The 15423-nt window shown below is 42.2% G+C and overlaps 1 protein-coding gene across 5 annotated transcripts in view; it reads right to left on the bottom strand.

Annotated features, from left to right (window-relative positions):
• DOCK2 (dedicator of cytokinesis 2) overlaps positions 1–15423 on the bottom strand; it is a 601528-nt gene that overhangs the window by 41248 nt on the left and 544857 nt on the right. For 4 of the 5 annotated variants that reach the window (XM_033927247.1, XM_033927252.1, XM_033927246.1 and 1 more), the window contains 4 exons: positions 13519–13695; positions 10850–10933; positions 3968–4105; positions 980–1107 (listed from right to left, as the gene is read on the bottom strand). In XM_033927247.1, the coding sequence (XP_033783138.1) occupies positions 980–1107; positions 3968–4105; positions 10850–10933; positions 13519–13695 (527 nt within the window). The remainder of the gene's footprint in view (positions 1–979; positions 1108–3967; positions 4106–10849; positions 10934–13518; positions 13696–15423) is intronic. The other variant, XM_033927251.1, reaches the window with a different exon arrangement.

The raw sequence follows: 15423 nt of genomic DNA, 5'->3' as shown, positions 1-15423 counted from the left end.
ACTGAAGGGATGTGCAAGCAATGACTATTGATAGTAGGTATATAGAGAACAACAGAAGAAGAATATTAAGTAGGCCTTTATGAAAGAAAGACTTTATAGGTAAGAATGAGTATCTTTTATTGGATGCGATAGTGAATGGAGTAATGTGGTCAAATCTATTAGGCACACTAGAACAGGGAAAACAAAACTCAAAAGAGCAAAACCAAAGTGGAATTGTCCAATCAGAACGAGTCACTGTATGAATTTGCACAACTTTGGATGAATAAAGGCATTTGGATTTATCAGATGAGTTGAAAGACACTTTCTTTGTGCACCATTCTGATTGGACAATTCCACTTTGGTTTTGCTCTCGTCAAATCTATTAGCACATGAGAGAATCCTTAGGGGCCATGTTTTGTATGGGCTGGATTCTGTATAGGACACCCAGTCCCAGCAGCTGCCTAAGCGGCTTTTGAGAATCACTCATAGGCATCCTATATAGAATCATGTCGGTCCTTATGGACAGACGCCTGACCACCCTGATTTTCTAACCGGTGTCCATGTCACAGGCATCGGTTAGAGAATCGCATTGCCGCTGAACTAATCGTGGCATGGGTGGTATACAAGTCCCAGTCCCTTTCCATTATCTGGGTATTTGGCTGAGATATCCAGCCAAAAATGATATGTTCAGCAGCCAGAAAGATTTTAGAAGTTATATCCAGTTCAATAATTAACCGGATAAATCCTCTGAATATTGGTCCTAATATGTTTTATTTGTGGCACAGCATGTCATACACAGACAATTCTAAATGATCTGTGATATAAGAACATGCTCTATGCTAAAGATGCTGCGCTTTACCTGTGATGAAAAGGCACATCATATAGAACCAAGACCATGTTTTTAATTACGACATGTCAAGAATATGTTAAGAGATGCAATGAGGGTGGACAGAATGCTGCTCACTGCTTGTATCCTGCTGAAGATTAGTGTGGTACTGACCTTTCTGATACAGGTTTAGTTGGAGTGCTGCAGTCAGAGTTCATAGAAGTCACTGAGATGATGGATATCTGTCGGTAAGATCTCAGCATCGATCTGGGTCGGCCAATTCTTCTGTCATCAAAATCAGGCTGCATAAATGGAAAAGATGAATATGACTATTGTAAAAGTCCATACACTGCTCTCTGAGGTCTCCTGTTGTTATTCTCCTTGTCACCTTGAAAATTGATTATCAAAAGTAAGCAAACATGCTGTGTAATGATCTAATAGTAACAATAACTGTGACTTCAACCATTTTTAGAATTCAGGTTCATTAAATTGCTGCTCAGGGGTATCTGAGGCAACAAAGAACTCAGGGCCAAATTTTATAAATGCTGCCTGTCCAGCCAGTCGGGACGCACGCTTTCGTAGGTGCCTCCGAGAGCCTAGGGAGGCGCGCAAGCCCGCCTAAGCTCCCCTAAGGCTAGGTGTGGGCGTGCCTTGGCCCAGAAGTAGCCTTAGGTGGCCGTACATGCCTCCCTAAGCCAGCAGGAGATGCATACAATGTCCGGGAGGATCCAGCAGGTGGGATGCCCATAATGTACGGGGGAGGCGTGGTTCCGACAGGAGAGACTGAGCATCCCTCCTGCCGGTGATATATGGGAGGGGGCACATTTCAGAAGGAGGGATAGAGCAGCCCTTCTGCCCACAATGTTTGGGGGGTGGGGGGGTTCTGGCAGGAGGGACTGGGCATCCTTCCTGCCGGCGATGTACAGGGGGGCATTCCAGCAAAATGACATGGACCAAAAGATGTATAAGAAGAGACACAAGGAACTGAATATGTAGAGCAGACATGTCAAAATCTGGCCCGCGGTGTGTTAAAAATTGGCCCACCAGACATTTTAAATTTTATACTAAATCTGGCCCGCCAGCACAAACCACTGCCGCTGCTCTTCACTCGCGTCTGCCTTCACCTGGTCTCCTCTTCAAAGCAGCCTGCTGAGGATCGCCAGCCAGCTGTAGCGAACCTCGCAGGCCGCTGTCAACCTCGGTAGCACGTTTCCTCTGACGTGATTCTGTACATTAGAGGAGGGGCGGGACTGCGGCAGAGGGAACGTGCTACCAAGGTTGACATTGGCCTGTGAGGTTCACTACAGCTGGCCAGCGATCCTCAGCAGGCTGCTTTGAAGAGGAGACCAAGCAAAGGCAAACGTGAGTGAAGAACAGCAGTGGTTCGTGCCGGCGGGCCAGGGGAGATCAGGAAGACGGGATGGAGGGAGGATAGGAACGGCAGCCAAATCTGAAGGTGAGACCAGGAAGAAGGGGGGAAAACATGCAGGCCTTCGGGACGGGAGTGGGCCCTGGTGTAGAAGTACCCGGAAGGAGAGGAGGGATCCAGATGTGCATATGCCGGACTGAGTGGAGGGTAGGGAGGGGTGGGGTGGGTAAGAAATAAAACAGCGGAGAGGGAGAGAGATGGTGGGCAATGGGATGGAGGGAGGGAGGGAAGGAACATAAAGAGAGAGAAGTTGGACACAAGGGATGGTGTGGAGGGGGGGATAGAGATACTGGATAGGAGGGTAGTTGGGAAGAGAAACAGAGAGATGGTGGACCCTGGGGTGGTGAGGAAGGAGGGAGAGATGCATGAAACAAGAAAAGGTAGAAAAAAATAGTTTTATTTTCTGTTTTGTGATTACAATATTTATTTTGTTTACACCACAGAGCCGGTGTGGGGTTGGAGATGTTATAACCCTATACTTCTACTAAGACTAACCCCCCCTAGCGGTTTTAGCACAGAGAGCCGTGCTGAATGGCCCGAACTGCTCCCGAAGCTCATTGAGTTCCTATGAGCATCGGGAGCAGCGCAGGCCATTCAGCGCGGCTCCCATGCTAGAAACTGCTAGACAGTTTCGTAGAAGAGGGGGTAAGCCTTAGTCACTTAGGGGTCCTTGCATTTAGCATGCGCTAAATCGGTTAGCGTACCTTAATTAAAGGACCCCTAATTATCTTAATTAAAAATTCGGCCTGTGACTTAGCCTTTTTTTTTCAGATTTCAGCCCCTTATGTGATTGAGTTTAACACCCCTGATGTAGAGGAAAGAAGAGATAGATATGATTTGATACAGACATTTAAATATTTGATTAATATGCAAATAAATCTTTTCCAGAGAAGGGGAAGAGGTAAAACTACAGGACATAAATTTATGTTGCAAGGGGGTCAACTTAGAAATAATGACAGGAAGTACTTTGAGTGGTGGATGCCTGGAATGCCCTTCCACGGGAGGTGGTGGAGAAGAAAACTAACAAAATTTTAAAAATGTGTGGGTTAAACACAAAGGATTCTTATATGGAAAGAGAATGGAATCCACACAAAATTCCACTGATTGGAAAATAAGGTCAATGCCAGGCAGACTTCTGTGGTCTGTGGCCTAATTATGGCTAGTCAGATCTGGATGGGCTAGCATGGACTTTGACGGCAACTCCAGTAGGTGGGGGAGTTTGTCCAATGCTGAGCAGACTTCTATAGTCTATGCCCTGAAAATCGCAAGGACAGATCAAAATCAAGAATATATAGGATATATTGCATCCACTGCAACGAGTTTATCTTATTGGACAGACTGGATGGACCGTGCAGGTCTTTATCTGCTGTCATCTACTATATTACTATGAAAATCACCTCTAAAATAAGTTGTAGATGGAACTGCACAGTAGAGGTAAAGAAAGAGAGATTGCAAGACATAAGAAAAGAAAAAGTGACCAGAGCAAATCTAGGCTTCAAAGAGGGTCTTACCCAATCAAAGGCAGGAAGTAAGTAAAACCATCCTACCATCACTGAGAGCTCATCCATCATCAATTCAGTACTTTCAACACACCAGCCAAACTGATGATTAAGAGATGATCTTACACTAAGCACACATTTTACTCTCAGTTTGGATTAAAAAAATGAAAGTTTGGAATCTGGAAATGCATCCATAAACTGAGAGTCATGAGGTGGAAAGAGTGAAAATCTCACCAGCTCTCTTATGCCATAATGCTGCTCCACTTTGGCTTTCAAATGTCTGAAACATTCTTGCATCCGGCTGTGGAAAGGTCGAAGATCATCACCAACTCGCTTGTCATGAATCTTGATTCCAGCCTCAAGTAAAGGAATCTTGAATTGAAAATAAAACACCACAAAAGACAAGCAAATTTGGCTACAAGTTTCAGTGTCACCTGGGTAGGCAAAACAGATATTTTTGTGGAGACTTACTGGCAACAAAAAATATATATATATTTTTTCCTACCTTTTGTCATCTCTGGTTTCTTTCCTCATCTTCTCTACACTCTCTATTCCAACCAGCATCTGCCCTCTTTCTCTGTCCCTTCCATTTTTCTCTTTCTGTCTCCACTAACTCCCCCATGCTCTGGTATCTCTTTCCTCTCCTTTCCTTCCCTCCTTCCTACCACAACTGGCATCTGCTTTTCTTCCCCTATGCCCTGGGATCACTCTCCTCCTTCCATCTCTCCCTCTCCCTCCTTGCTCTGGCATCTCCTTTCCCTCCCTCCCTCCCTTCCTGATGGTCTGGCATCTCAGTCTTCTTCCCTTCCTCCATGCCACGGTTTCTCTCTCCTCTCCTTCCCTTCCATCTATCCCTCACCCTCCATGCTCTGGTATCTCCTCTCTTTTTTCCCCTCCTTTCTCCCTGGTCTGGCATGTCTGTCTCAATCCCTCCCCTCTCCCCATGCCCTGGCATCTCTTCCTCCCTCCCCCATGGTCTGCCATTTCCCTTTTCTTCCTTCCTTACCCTCCCTCCCCCATGGTCTGGCATCTCTCTTTCCTCTCATCTCCCTTCCCTGGTCTTCCTTCTCCCTCCCTCCCTTCCTCTCCCCAATCAGTTGCAGCTTGTCTTTACCCATCCCTCCCTCCTTTTTTCTTTGTCACTACCTAGTCAGCAGCGCAACATTCAGAACTTGCTGCTCTTGCCAATGTTGGGGCTTCCTCTCTGCTAGATCTTGCCTACTTCCCCTCTGCTAGGTCTCACCTGCAACAGAGAGGAAGACCTGACGTTGGCAGAGCAGCGAATGTGAACACTGTGACTATGCTGCCGGAAGGAGAAGATGCTGGCCTTCAGAGCATCCCCTTATAGGCTGTACCCAAGGCAGACCGCCCCCCACTGCTCCTCCCCCCTTGGTAAGCCACTGCAAGCCAGATATTCAGATGGGCTTGCATAAGATATGAGTGTCCAACACCCAGACTTAGCCTCCAATAGCTGGTACCTGTGACATGGACGCAGGTTAGAGAATCAGGGTGGTTTGCATGGGGTTAGGCGTCTGTCCATCAGGCAGACGCGATTTTATATAGGACACCAGTGTGAAATTTTCAGCAGGAGATCGGTGTCCTATACAGAATTTCCCCCTTAGTGTATTTCATTTTTCTTGTTTTAAACCTAGTTACTGAATCATAAAGTTATGTACAGTGACACTGCTTCAAGTTGCTCTGTGTACTGCCAGCTAGTGGATGATAATTAAGCTTTGGAACAGTGGTTAGGTATGTAATATCTAATAGTTTGCTGTATTATCAAACTTGGTTTGCAATATTATTGCATTAAGATTCATTTTATTATTTTCCCAAATCAATGGAATGTTTGGGCACTGTTCTAATACCATTCCCTTTCTTCTCTAGGTCAGAGACACATGCAGAGAAATTCCCTTATATCAAATATCTTTATTGCTCAAACAAGAGATGAGGCAAAAACTCTGAAAAGGAACAGGTTTGACCAAATCGGTTTAAACCAGAAACCACCCTAATACCCCCCCCCAAAAAAAAAAAAGAAAGGAGAGGAGGATCCCAAATCCTGCACACACATTTAACACATTACTATGAACACTCATCATCAAAGGGGACCGAAAAGACTCCCACACAGATTGAAGCTGGTGTCCTTTAAGGGAGTCCATGCCAGTAACCACCATCAAAATACGCCATTGAGCCAGGGAGGGAGAGGCAGTGTCCAGCCATTGCAACAGTGTCTGTTGTAAAAATCCACATAGGCCTTTTGGAATTGGATGAGTAATAATGGATGAAGAGAACAGCATTTTAGGAGATCAATGAGAATTTCAAAGTTTAAAAATGTGAGTATGTAAGAGATTCCAAAAGCTCAATATTTTTGGATAAGCATAAAACATATGGCCCAGCAAAGGTCCAGAGAGAGCGAGGCTCAATATGCTCTGGATAGAGAGAGAAATAATCACAAGGTCAACTTATAGTGTAGTTCAAACAGGGAGACAGAAGTCTAGTTCTGAGCAGAAGATTTCAAGCTAGTTTGTAATAATGCAGCAATAATAGGAACATCCAGGGCAGATGACCACCGCTTGCACAGAGTCAAAGTTCAGACCTTGTGCCTCTTCTAGCAAAAACGTATGATGAAAACACAGAGGTATCAAGCATTGCACTTTCAAGCAAAATGCTTCCTTCAGTGTCTCTAAAACTTCTGCGATTAATGTCGCTGCAGTACATCTTTATCTATCAGTTTATATTTCCTAGCTAGTTTTTGATAAAAATATAAAGCACCAACATCCGTGAGAACCTGATGAAGATACAAAATGCCACACGAAGTCCAGGAAGTGAATAAAGATGTTTCTATACCTAAGGCAAAAAGAGGATTGCCTCTAATAGCAAAGGTAAACTAACAGAAGAAAGTTTAAGTACAGGTTGATAAACAGGATATTGAGTTAAGACAATTTTAAGAAATTTTTCATGAGCATGCACGAGTGTGTCCATCATGTAGGGTAAACGTATGTCCAGGTCCACATCAGTAAAGGAGAAGTAGGAAGTCCCCCCTAAACAGTTATTTAAATGATACAACTGGCAAGCTATAGACATTAAATAGATATTCAATAAACCCAATCCTCCCTTCTCCTGACAAGGAAGATCTTACCTCTCCTATCTGCTTTGAAAATAAACTGATCAAAATGGATTCTAAGATAAAATTACTTGGAGTCATTCTCAATAATAAACTTTCTTATCATGGCCAGATCAGTTCTGTTCTCAAAAAATCCTTCTATAAGCTTAAAATGATCAATTCCATTTTATGATCTCATTTACTGCAAATCTATAAAAATGATTTAAACATAAAATGATCTGTTCCATATCTACGCTTCTAGATGCCCCTTCACTAAACATCCATATCCATTCCCAAGTAATTTCTCAGATAGACTACTGCAACTGCCTATACCAAGGTTCGACACAAAAAGAAATCTGTAGACTCCAAAACACGGCCATTAAGCTTATCCACAAAGCTAAAACATATGATCACATGACCTCTCTACTCCGCAAAGCACATTAGTTACCCATCTTTCATCGGACAAACTGTTTCTCCTCACCTTTAAAACAAAACTCACTCATTCACTGGCTTTCATCGACAAATTCATAATCCCTTATTCCTCTTCCAGAAACTTATGCTCTAATACTCAAAATCTTCTCACAACCCCTTCCAATCACGAAATCAATATTCTCTGTCACGGCTCCAATACTAAGGAATTCAATGCTGAACACACTCAGTCACGAATCATCCCTATCCCTATTCAAATCCAAACAAAACCTTCCTATTCCAAGATGCATTCTGTGAAGGTTAACTCCCTATGATAAAACATTCTTAATGAAAATTCCCTTCCCCAATTATATTTACCCTCCCCCTTCCTTGTCTATCCTCTATTTTATTGTAACTTCCTCCCCTTCCCCTCTTTCCTTATATGTTTCTTTCTGTCATCCCCCCAAAAACAAAATTAAAATTTATATATTTCTATTCTTTTTTATTTCTTTCCTTTAACTTTAAAATTGTAAACCGTCTAGATACTTGTGATGGACGCTATAACAAAAATCTATAAAACTTGGAAGTGTTAGTTTTGCATAAAACATATGTGTATGCTTACCAACTCACAAAAATCTCAGCACTGTCCAATGACGTCTGCTATGATATACAGCAGAGAGTAACATGGGTAATATTTGAAAGAAATACAGCCATTGTGGAACAACAATCATATATAATGCAATATGTCCCATCAGAGATAGAGGATAAGAATGTCACGCATGTAATTTAAGTTCAATTGACTGTATTGGAGGATCCATATTAGCACTGCTCAAGCAGGTTAAATCACTAGGCATCCAAATTCGCAAATATTTAAGCTGATGTTCTGCCCACTTGAGTGGAAACAGACTCTCCCATTGCTGCCTTATAGAGTCAGGAACTGCCAAAGCTTCAGATTTATGGGCGTTCAAATGATAGAATAGTAGCTAAATTCTTCTAAGACACCCAATGCATGAGACAGGGAAGTGTGAACATTAGTGAGAACTAATATGATGTCATCTGCAAAGGCTAAATTTTTTACAAGACTAGTAGAAAACTAGACTCCCGTCACATCCGGATCTTTCTGAAGGGTACACAATAAAGGTTCAAGATACACAAAGAACAGTAAGGAAAATAAGGGACAGCCTTGGCGTGTTCCTCTACAGATTGGGAAGGGAGCAGTTACATAACCATTAATCAACAGAGAGGCTTGGAGGTACCAACCTCACAATCCTACATATTCTAAAACTTGAAAGAAAGATGACCAATTAATTGGTCAAACGCTTTCTTAGCGTCTAGGCCCACAAACATCAGTAGTATCTCCCTAACAGTACAATGCACCAATGACATTAAAGATCTTCTGTACATTAAGCACTGATTGGTGCCCCCTCATGAACCCCACCTGCTCAGGGCAAATCAACTGAGGTACAACTGCAGCCAACCTATCTGCCAACACTCTGGCCAATAGTTTGATGTCTACATTTAAAAGGGAGATAGGGTAATAAGAGTCAGGGCATTGTGGAGGCTTGCTTGGTTTCAAAATTAAAGTTATCAAAGCCATATTGATTCTCTCAGGAAACTGTCCCTTCTTGATTCCAGTCTCATAGTAACTAACCAAGGGAACACACGCTAAGTGAGAAAAGATTTTAAAGAATTCAGGGGTGTATCCATCCAATCCTGGTGCTTTTTCCCCCTTCAGACCCTTAATAGCTTTTTGCACTTCTAAAGAAGTCAGAGGGGTGTTCAACCCCACTAAGATGAGGCAGGCCGGCATCTTCCAAGCAATCCACTAGGGAGGGACCCAAGCTCAAAGGTACTTCACCATAGAACCTACAAAAATAATTATGAAAGACATCCGCAATGTCTGAAGTTGAGGTCACCCTACTGCCATCCTGCTTCTCCAAGACATTAATAAATCGAGAACCCTGCATATCACGCAATATTCGGGCCAAGAGGCAACTCGACTTACTACCATATTTATGATAAGTGCGGGTACGATGGTAAAAAAATCTTGTCATGCTTGTTCATGTAATAAAGAACTAAGTACAGCCCGAGGAGACAAATAATTGTCTTTGTTAGACACAATAGGGGAGGAAATATAAGCCAACTTGTAGGTTCTAAACTTACACTCTAAAAAAATAATCCCTTGTGTATTACGTTTCTTACAAGCTGCTGTGTAAGAGATTACATGGGAAGATTTTTGATCTCTTTATGGGAGAGTTGATACAGAGACATTCCAGGATGCAATCCTTAAATTATATCTACTAGCATAGATAATAAGGCTGGGGATGAGGACAAGAAAAGAGCTGTACATAATTCTGAGAAAGAAGCATCTCTCAGGCCCCAGCCCTAACCTGGAAGATACAAAACAGTTTATAGTCTCCATAAGCAAAACTTGGGCTCCCACCTCAACCATACAACACACATATTAAAAGGAAAAAAGAAACAAATCAAAAAGCACCAAACAAGATTAGTGAAAAAATGTCCTACTCCAAACTTCCATCGCACATTCAGCAACACCTACTCCTTCCCCAGACATATTTTCTGCAAACCCACAAAATCCCATTCACCCCATCTCAAGTACCACAATGTCGCAGTGCACCCACACAGAGTGCAGAGTCATTCTCTAGTGCTTCAAGAACTCCCGACACCACTAACCCCACAGAAATTTTCAGACCAGTGGGTGAAAGAGATTTAAAAATTCTTAAAGGAATTGCTGCAGTATCTGGACCAACTAACAGCGGGATCTTAGGTTTTGCCAAGAGTGAAGGTTTTCATTATGCGCATAACATAGGTGCCTCCTTGAGGGCCAACTCAATCTATGATTAATCACATACACATTGGCAGTCCTTAATTGTCTCTCATTATACAGAAAGTCAAATGAGAATTAGCCCTTTGGTGGGCCCTAGGTAAACAAGCACATTGAACTCTACTCCTTCCTCCATTATAATGCAAATATATTTTTAAGTACTCACAAAGAAGGACCCCTGTATCTAACTGGAAGGGAAAACATGAGAAACCAACATGGTAATAAGCACTTCCTGATTTCTAGAAAACAATGCACAGGGGATAGAGAGAATGGAGACATCTCTGCAGGGAGTAGTGGCTCTGGTCCCATCTTATTCTTCATTCCATCAGCAGCTGACATCTTAGGGCAGGGGCCCATGAGAGCCACAACCCAACTGGGTTTTCAAGATTTCCACAATAAATATGCATGAGATTGACTTGCATGTACTGCTTCCACTGTAGGCAAATAGATCTCATTCATATTCATTGTGAAAATCTTGAAAACCCAACTGAGTTGTGGCCCTTGAGTACTATGGTTGTCCACAACGTCCTACGGGAAAAGCTTCCTTGAGAACTGTTGAATTAGCACATCCGACAGGGACTCTCCTAAACACAAGTGTCCTATGCACAAGTCTAGTTTGCCTATGCCTTTATCCCGCCCTATAGACAATACAGTTATTGCCCCCATAACCTCTCATATTTTGTAATCTGGTATCTTCTGCCTTTCAGATTTTAAAAAAGATGCCTTAAGCAAATAATACAGTATACAGCTGTAGTCATATTACCTGCCATGCAATGAGGTCTTTCAATTTGCTCAGTTTTTCACTGTCCTCTGGGTGTTGCATTACATACTTCTCTGTAAAAAATGCCTGAAAAAGTCAGGCAAAGCTTTAGTCAATTCGAGTGATAGCCTGCATATTTCCACCAACATCTACAACATAACTCTTATGTCTTCAGAAGACCATAGTTCAGTTCTGATCTTCTAACTTACAGTTCAAAGCATACTGAAAGATCAGTTTAAAGAAAGTACCTGATGATTTTAAAAACTCCAAATTATTTCTGTTGACTGCTAGACAAGACTAGTTGCAAATATAAAAGATCCCCCCCAGTGAAGAGAGTTAGGAGAATGGACAAATATATCAGTTTATTGTGTAAATCCACAAAGATTCTGACCTGGCAAGGCACCGTATTTCACATGGAATTTCTGTCCAGTGTATTTGGTTTCCTGTATTTCTATTTGCAGCATTGTGTTTCGATGTATGGCTCACCTGCCTCAGAGGTCAAAAACACTTTCTGAGTCGGACCTCATAAAAATCAGCAACATAAGTAGGGAGATAAACCATCTTGCAATATTGCAATACTTGTAATCCAGAGATCTACAAGGCTGTTTAGCTCCCTGCTTATGTTGTTGATTTTTTTGCGGTCCAACTCAGAAAGTGTTTTTGACCTCTGAGGCAGGTGAGCCATACATCGAAACACAATGCTGTGTCAAGTCAGAATCTTTGTGGATTTATTTGCTCATTCTCCTGGCTCTTCATTGGAAGTCCATTGTTCAATCCCACTCTCTTCACTGGTTATTTCTTTGTGGGCTTTTCTCTTGTTGGACTTTTCTATAGCAGAAAAAAAAATACTTTTGGAATGTCTATAGCTCTGGAATGAGGGACATAGAATGAAGGAGAAAGGGAACAGACTCAGGAGTAAGTTGAGGAAATGTTTCTTCAGGGAAAGGTCGTTGAACTTTAAAAATAGCCTCTCGATGGAGGTGGAGACAAAGACTGTATCTGAATTCAGCTTGGAAAAAGTACAAACTGTAGGATCTCTAAGGCAGAGGAATGGATAGCAAACTGGATAGGCCACATGGCCTTTATCTGCTCTCATTTTTCTCTGTTTCTTTAAAAAAGATGGGAGAGTTGGAGTGCACAACACAGAATGGTGGAAAAAGGATCACCAATGGTCACTCTACATTTAGCATACAAATTATATTGCAATAATAGGATGGATCAAATTAGTGTAGGGGTGCTGCTTTATGTTAAAGAAAGCACTGTGTCAAATAGAAATACAGGAAACCAAATACACTGGACAGAAATTCCATGTAAAAAAGAGTAGAGAACAACATTTGGGGATATACTACTGTCTGCCTCTCCAAAATGAACAGACAGCTGATGAAATGCTTACAACATTTGCAAAACAAAGAATGGATTTACTCTTTGGAATGCTATAGCACAAGTACCTGGTGAGGTTATGGGATCGAATCCCACCACTGTTCCTTTTGACCCTGTGCAAGTCATTTAATCCTCCATTGCCCCATATGTAAACCACTTTCACAGCAGTTTACAAGTCCCATGTGCCATGTTTTCTTACAGTAAGCCAATTCCATATATCCTGCTAGAGCCACGTAATGGCTAATGCCATGACTCTGTGACCCTGGCAAGCCACGTAATCCTCGATTGCCCCAGGTATGAAAACTTCGATTGCGAGCCCACTAGGCACAGAGAAAGTAACTAAACATAATAAAAGTAAACCATTTGGGTTGCAGCACATATCAAATCCAGTTCCATCTTAGATTGCGCATGTGATGAATTCTCCTTTGGTTTATTGACTTTTAAATCACAAATAAAGAACATCCCCACATCCATCAAAGCGAGCCAGGATTTATAAATGTATCCATCAGTCTGACAATAAGAATCCAACACACCCCAGACTTTTAGAACATATGGCAAACGTTTCTGTTTTACAGCAGCTACTTCTGAACCAAACAAACAGCATTTCACCAGGCACAATCTTAGCCTTACTTTTGGGAGGGCTAATTCCTTCACTAATTTCTCTTCCTTTGAACTGCCTTAGGCTTGGCACAACAACTTTTGAAATATTTCTCACTTGTCTCTCCCATTTTTATATTTAAGGGCTCCTTTTAGAAAGCCGCAGTAGTGATTCTCTTGCAGAAAATCCGCTGAAGCCTATAGGAATTGAATCAGCTTTGGTGCATTTCCTGCCAGAAAAACGCTACTGCAGCTTTGTAAAAGGATTCCTTAGTTTTGATTGTATTTTGCTCCCTATAATGCTGATTTTTTTATTTTTAATACTTTGCTTTTTGTAACTGATTTGATTTTAGTTACATTTTATGGTATATCAAATACAACTGAATCAGGGGTCTCAAAGTCCCTCCTTGAGGGCCGTAATCCAGTCGGGTTTTCAGGATTTCCCCAATGAATATGCATGAGATCTATGTGCATGCACTGCTTTCGATGCATATTCATTGGGGAAATCCTGAAAACCCGAGTGGATTGCGGCCCTCAAGGAGGGACTTTGAGATCCCTGAACTGAATGTTGAACCTTTAACTTTGAACCATGGCTTGTTCACTGCCAGAGACAGGATGTTATGTTGGGTGGAAATGCAGTACTTGTATATGAAACCGGAAGAATCATGTTTTCAGGGGTTTGTTTGTTTTTTTACCTTCTCATACTTTGCAAATCCTCCCATGACAGCTGGATCGACAATTCCATTGAGGAGCATGGAGAGAGGATTGATTGGGAGGTTCTCATCACTCTGATATTGATTAATCATCATCAGAATCTTTTCATTTGTATTTGACATTGTTTCAATGGCATTCTCCAGAGGGCTGATGGTTGTCTATGAAAGCATACATGAAGATTATTATCCCTGCAGGAATCCACATGTGCAGCAAATATATGTTATTGTATGCGCGAGAAGTAGTAGAGCTGTCGTATGAGATTAAATAAGCATAAATCAAGGATCACCATGAGAAATGTTCAAGCACTGTTGGCTCAACATTGGCTAGATAAAGATCATCAGATTTGGTATTTGAAATGGAAAATTATTGATCAGGTTATATATAGTTGGGTGGGAGGGTGGCAATTATGAATATTTTTTTTTAAATTACTGAAGGAGTCTGGGACTGGTTTTTCTGAGTCTTGAACTAAGTTTTCTCATTAATAAAAATGCTGAATTATGTTTAATTGCAGACCTGACTTATTTCATGTTCTAGCCTGCCTACACTTGGTGTTGTAGCTTGGGTGTTAACTTCTTATTGTGTATGCTGAGATAACCATTTTGTATTTCACCCTCCTAGACATGTTAACAGAAAGACTACAGGATCTAGATAAGTGACCTGCTCCCTATAGGACTATAAGGTTAACCCCCTGAACCAATAATAAGTGTGAGCTTAGGACCAATGATTGTTAAGAAAATGTAGCAAAAGTAACAAATGAGAAGTTGTATCTAGCCAGAAAATGCATAAATATCACTGTAACTTCCTGGTTTTGGCACTTCTGAAGCTGCCAGCTTTTGTGCTCAGGAGTCCTGTCACAACCCTAGCATTAAAGCTAAGCATATTCCAGACAAGGCTTCTTCTAACCCTAGCCCTCCGTTAAAAAGGGCTCACCAATGTGACAGGGCAACCCCTAGTTCCCAGCTAGGATCAGAGTTCCAGTTTAAGCACCAAGTCACTAAGCCCTGGGGAGGGGAGGGGAGGAAGAAGGGGAGAATAGCCTAGAGCGGCAGGAGGTGTGTCCTGGAGAACAGCAGCCTAGGAAACAAGTTCCTAGGGCAGGTAATACTCAGCTGCAAGGAATTAAAGCACAGAGGAAAGCTCAGTGTAAGGAACAAGCTGCCCTGCCCCCTTTCAAGCTAGGGCATGGTCAGCTGCATGCTCTAGAGGCTGCCCTGAGGAGAACTAGGTCAGTCTACCCTGGATCATCCCAGGAAGCAGGATCCCAGGACCGGACTCCTGAAGCTGCCCAAAGCAAGAACATTGAAATGTCTGAGGCAGCTCCTGTCCCTGAGGCCAGCCAAACAGCTAACCTGGAACCCTTGGAATTTCTGGAGACTGCCATGGAACCTCAGGACAAATTAATGGATGAAAGTTTAAGTGCATTAACTTTATTTTTGTCTTGTGGGTTTAAAACTTTGGTGTGTTTTTTTTTTTGTTTGAGAATTGCTACAAACACCAATGTGAAGCTAGGTGAGCTGTGCAAAGCTCACAGCAATGAGGGAGCTGGTTTGTAGACTTTAAAGCCAAGTATATTTTGTTTGGCAAGTTTTGTGTTCTGCCTTTTTGCAGAGTGTTTGGGACTTATTGTGTGAAGGAACAGTAGCGGGGGAGAATCCACTAACCATCCTCGGGTTGGGTTTGTGGGGCCAATTTTGGCAAGCTGACTAAAGGCTAATTTCAGGTGGATTCAGCTACTCCCTTCCCCCCACCAGTGTGCTTATTTGGTTGGGGCAGGCCGGTTACAGACCAGGCCTCTGCAACATTGTTCTCAAGCCTAGGAGCAACCTTTTGAAAGACTCTGTTAAATCTGGACAATTATGATGGCTGTATGGTGTTTTTCTTTACCT

Source organism: Geotrypetes seraphini, chromosome 18, assembly GCF_902459505.1.
Source record: "Geotrypetes seraphini chromosome 18, aGeoSer1.1, whole genome shotgun sequence".
NCBI classification, from domain to species: domain Eukaryota; kingdom Metazoa; phylum Chordata; class Amphibia; order Gymnophiona; family Dermophiidae; genus Geotrypetes; species Geotrypetes seraphini.
Note: the sequence above shows the minus strand (reverse complement) of the source record. Positions and strands in the feature narration are given on the sequence as shown.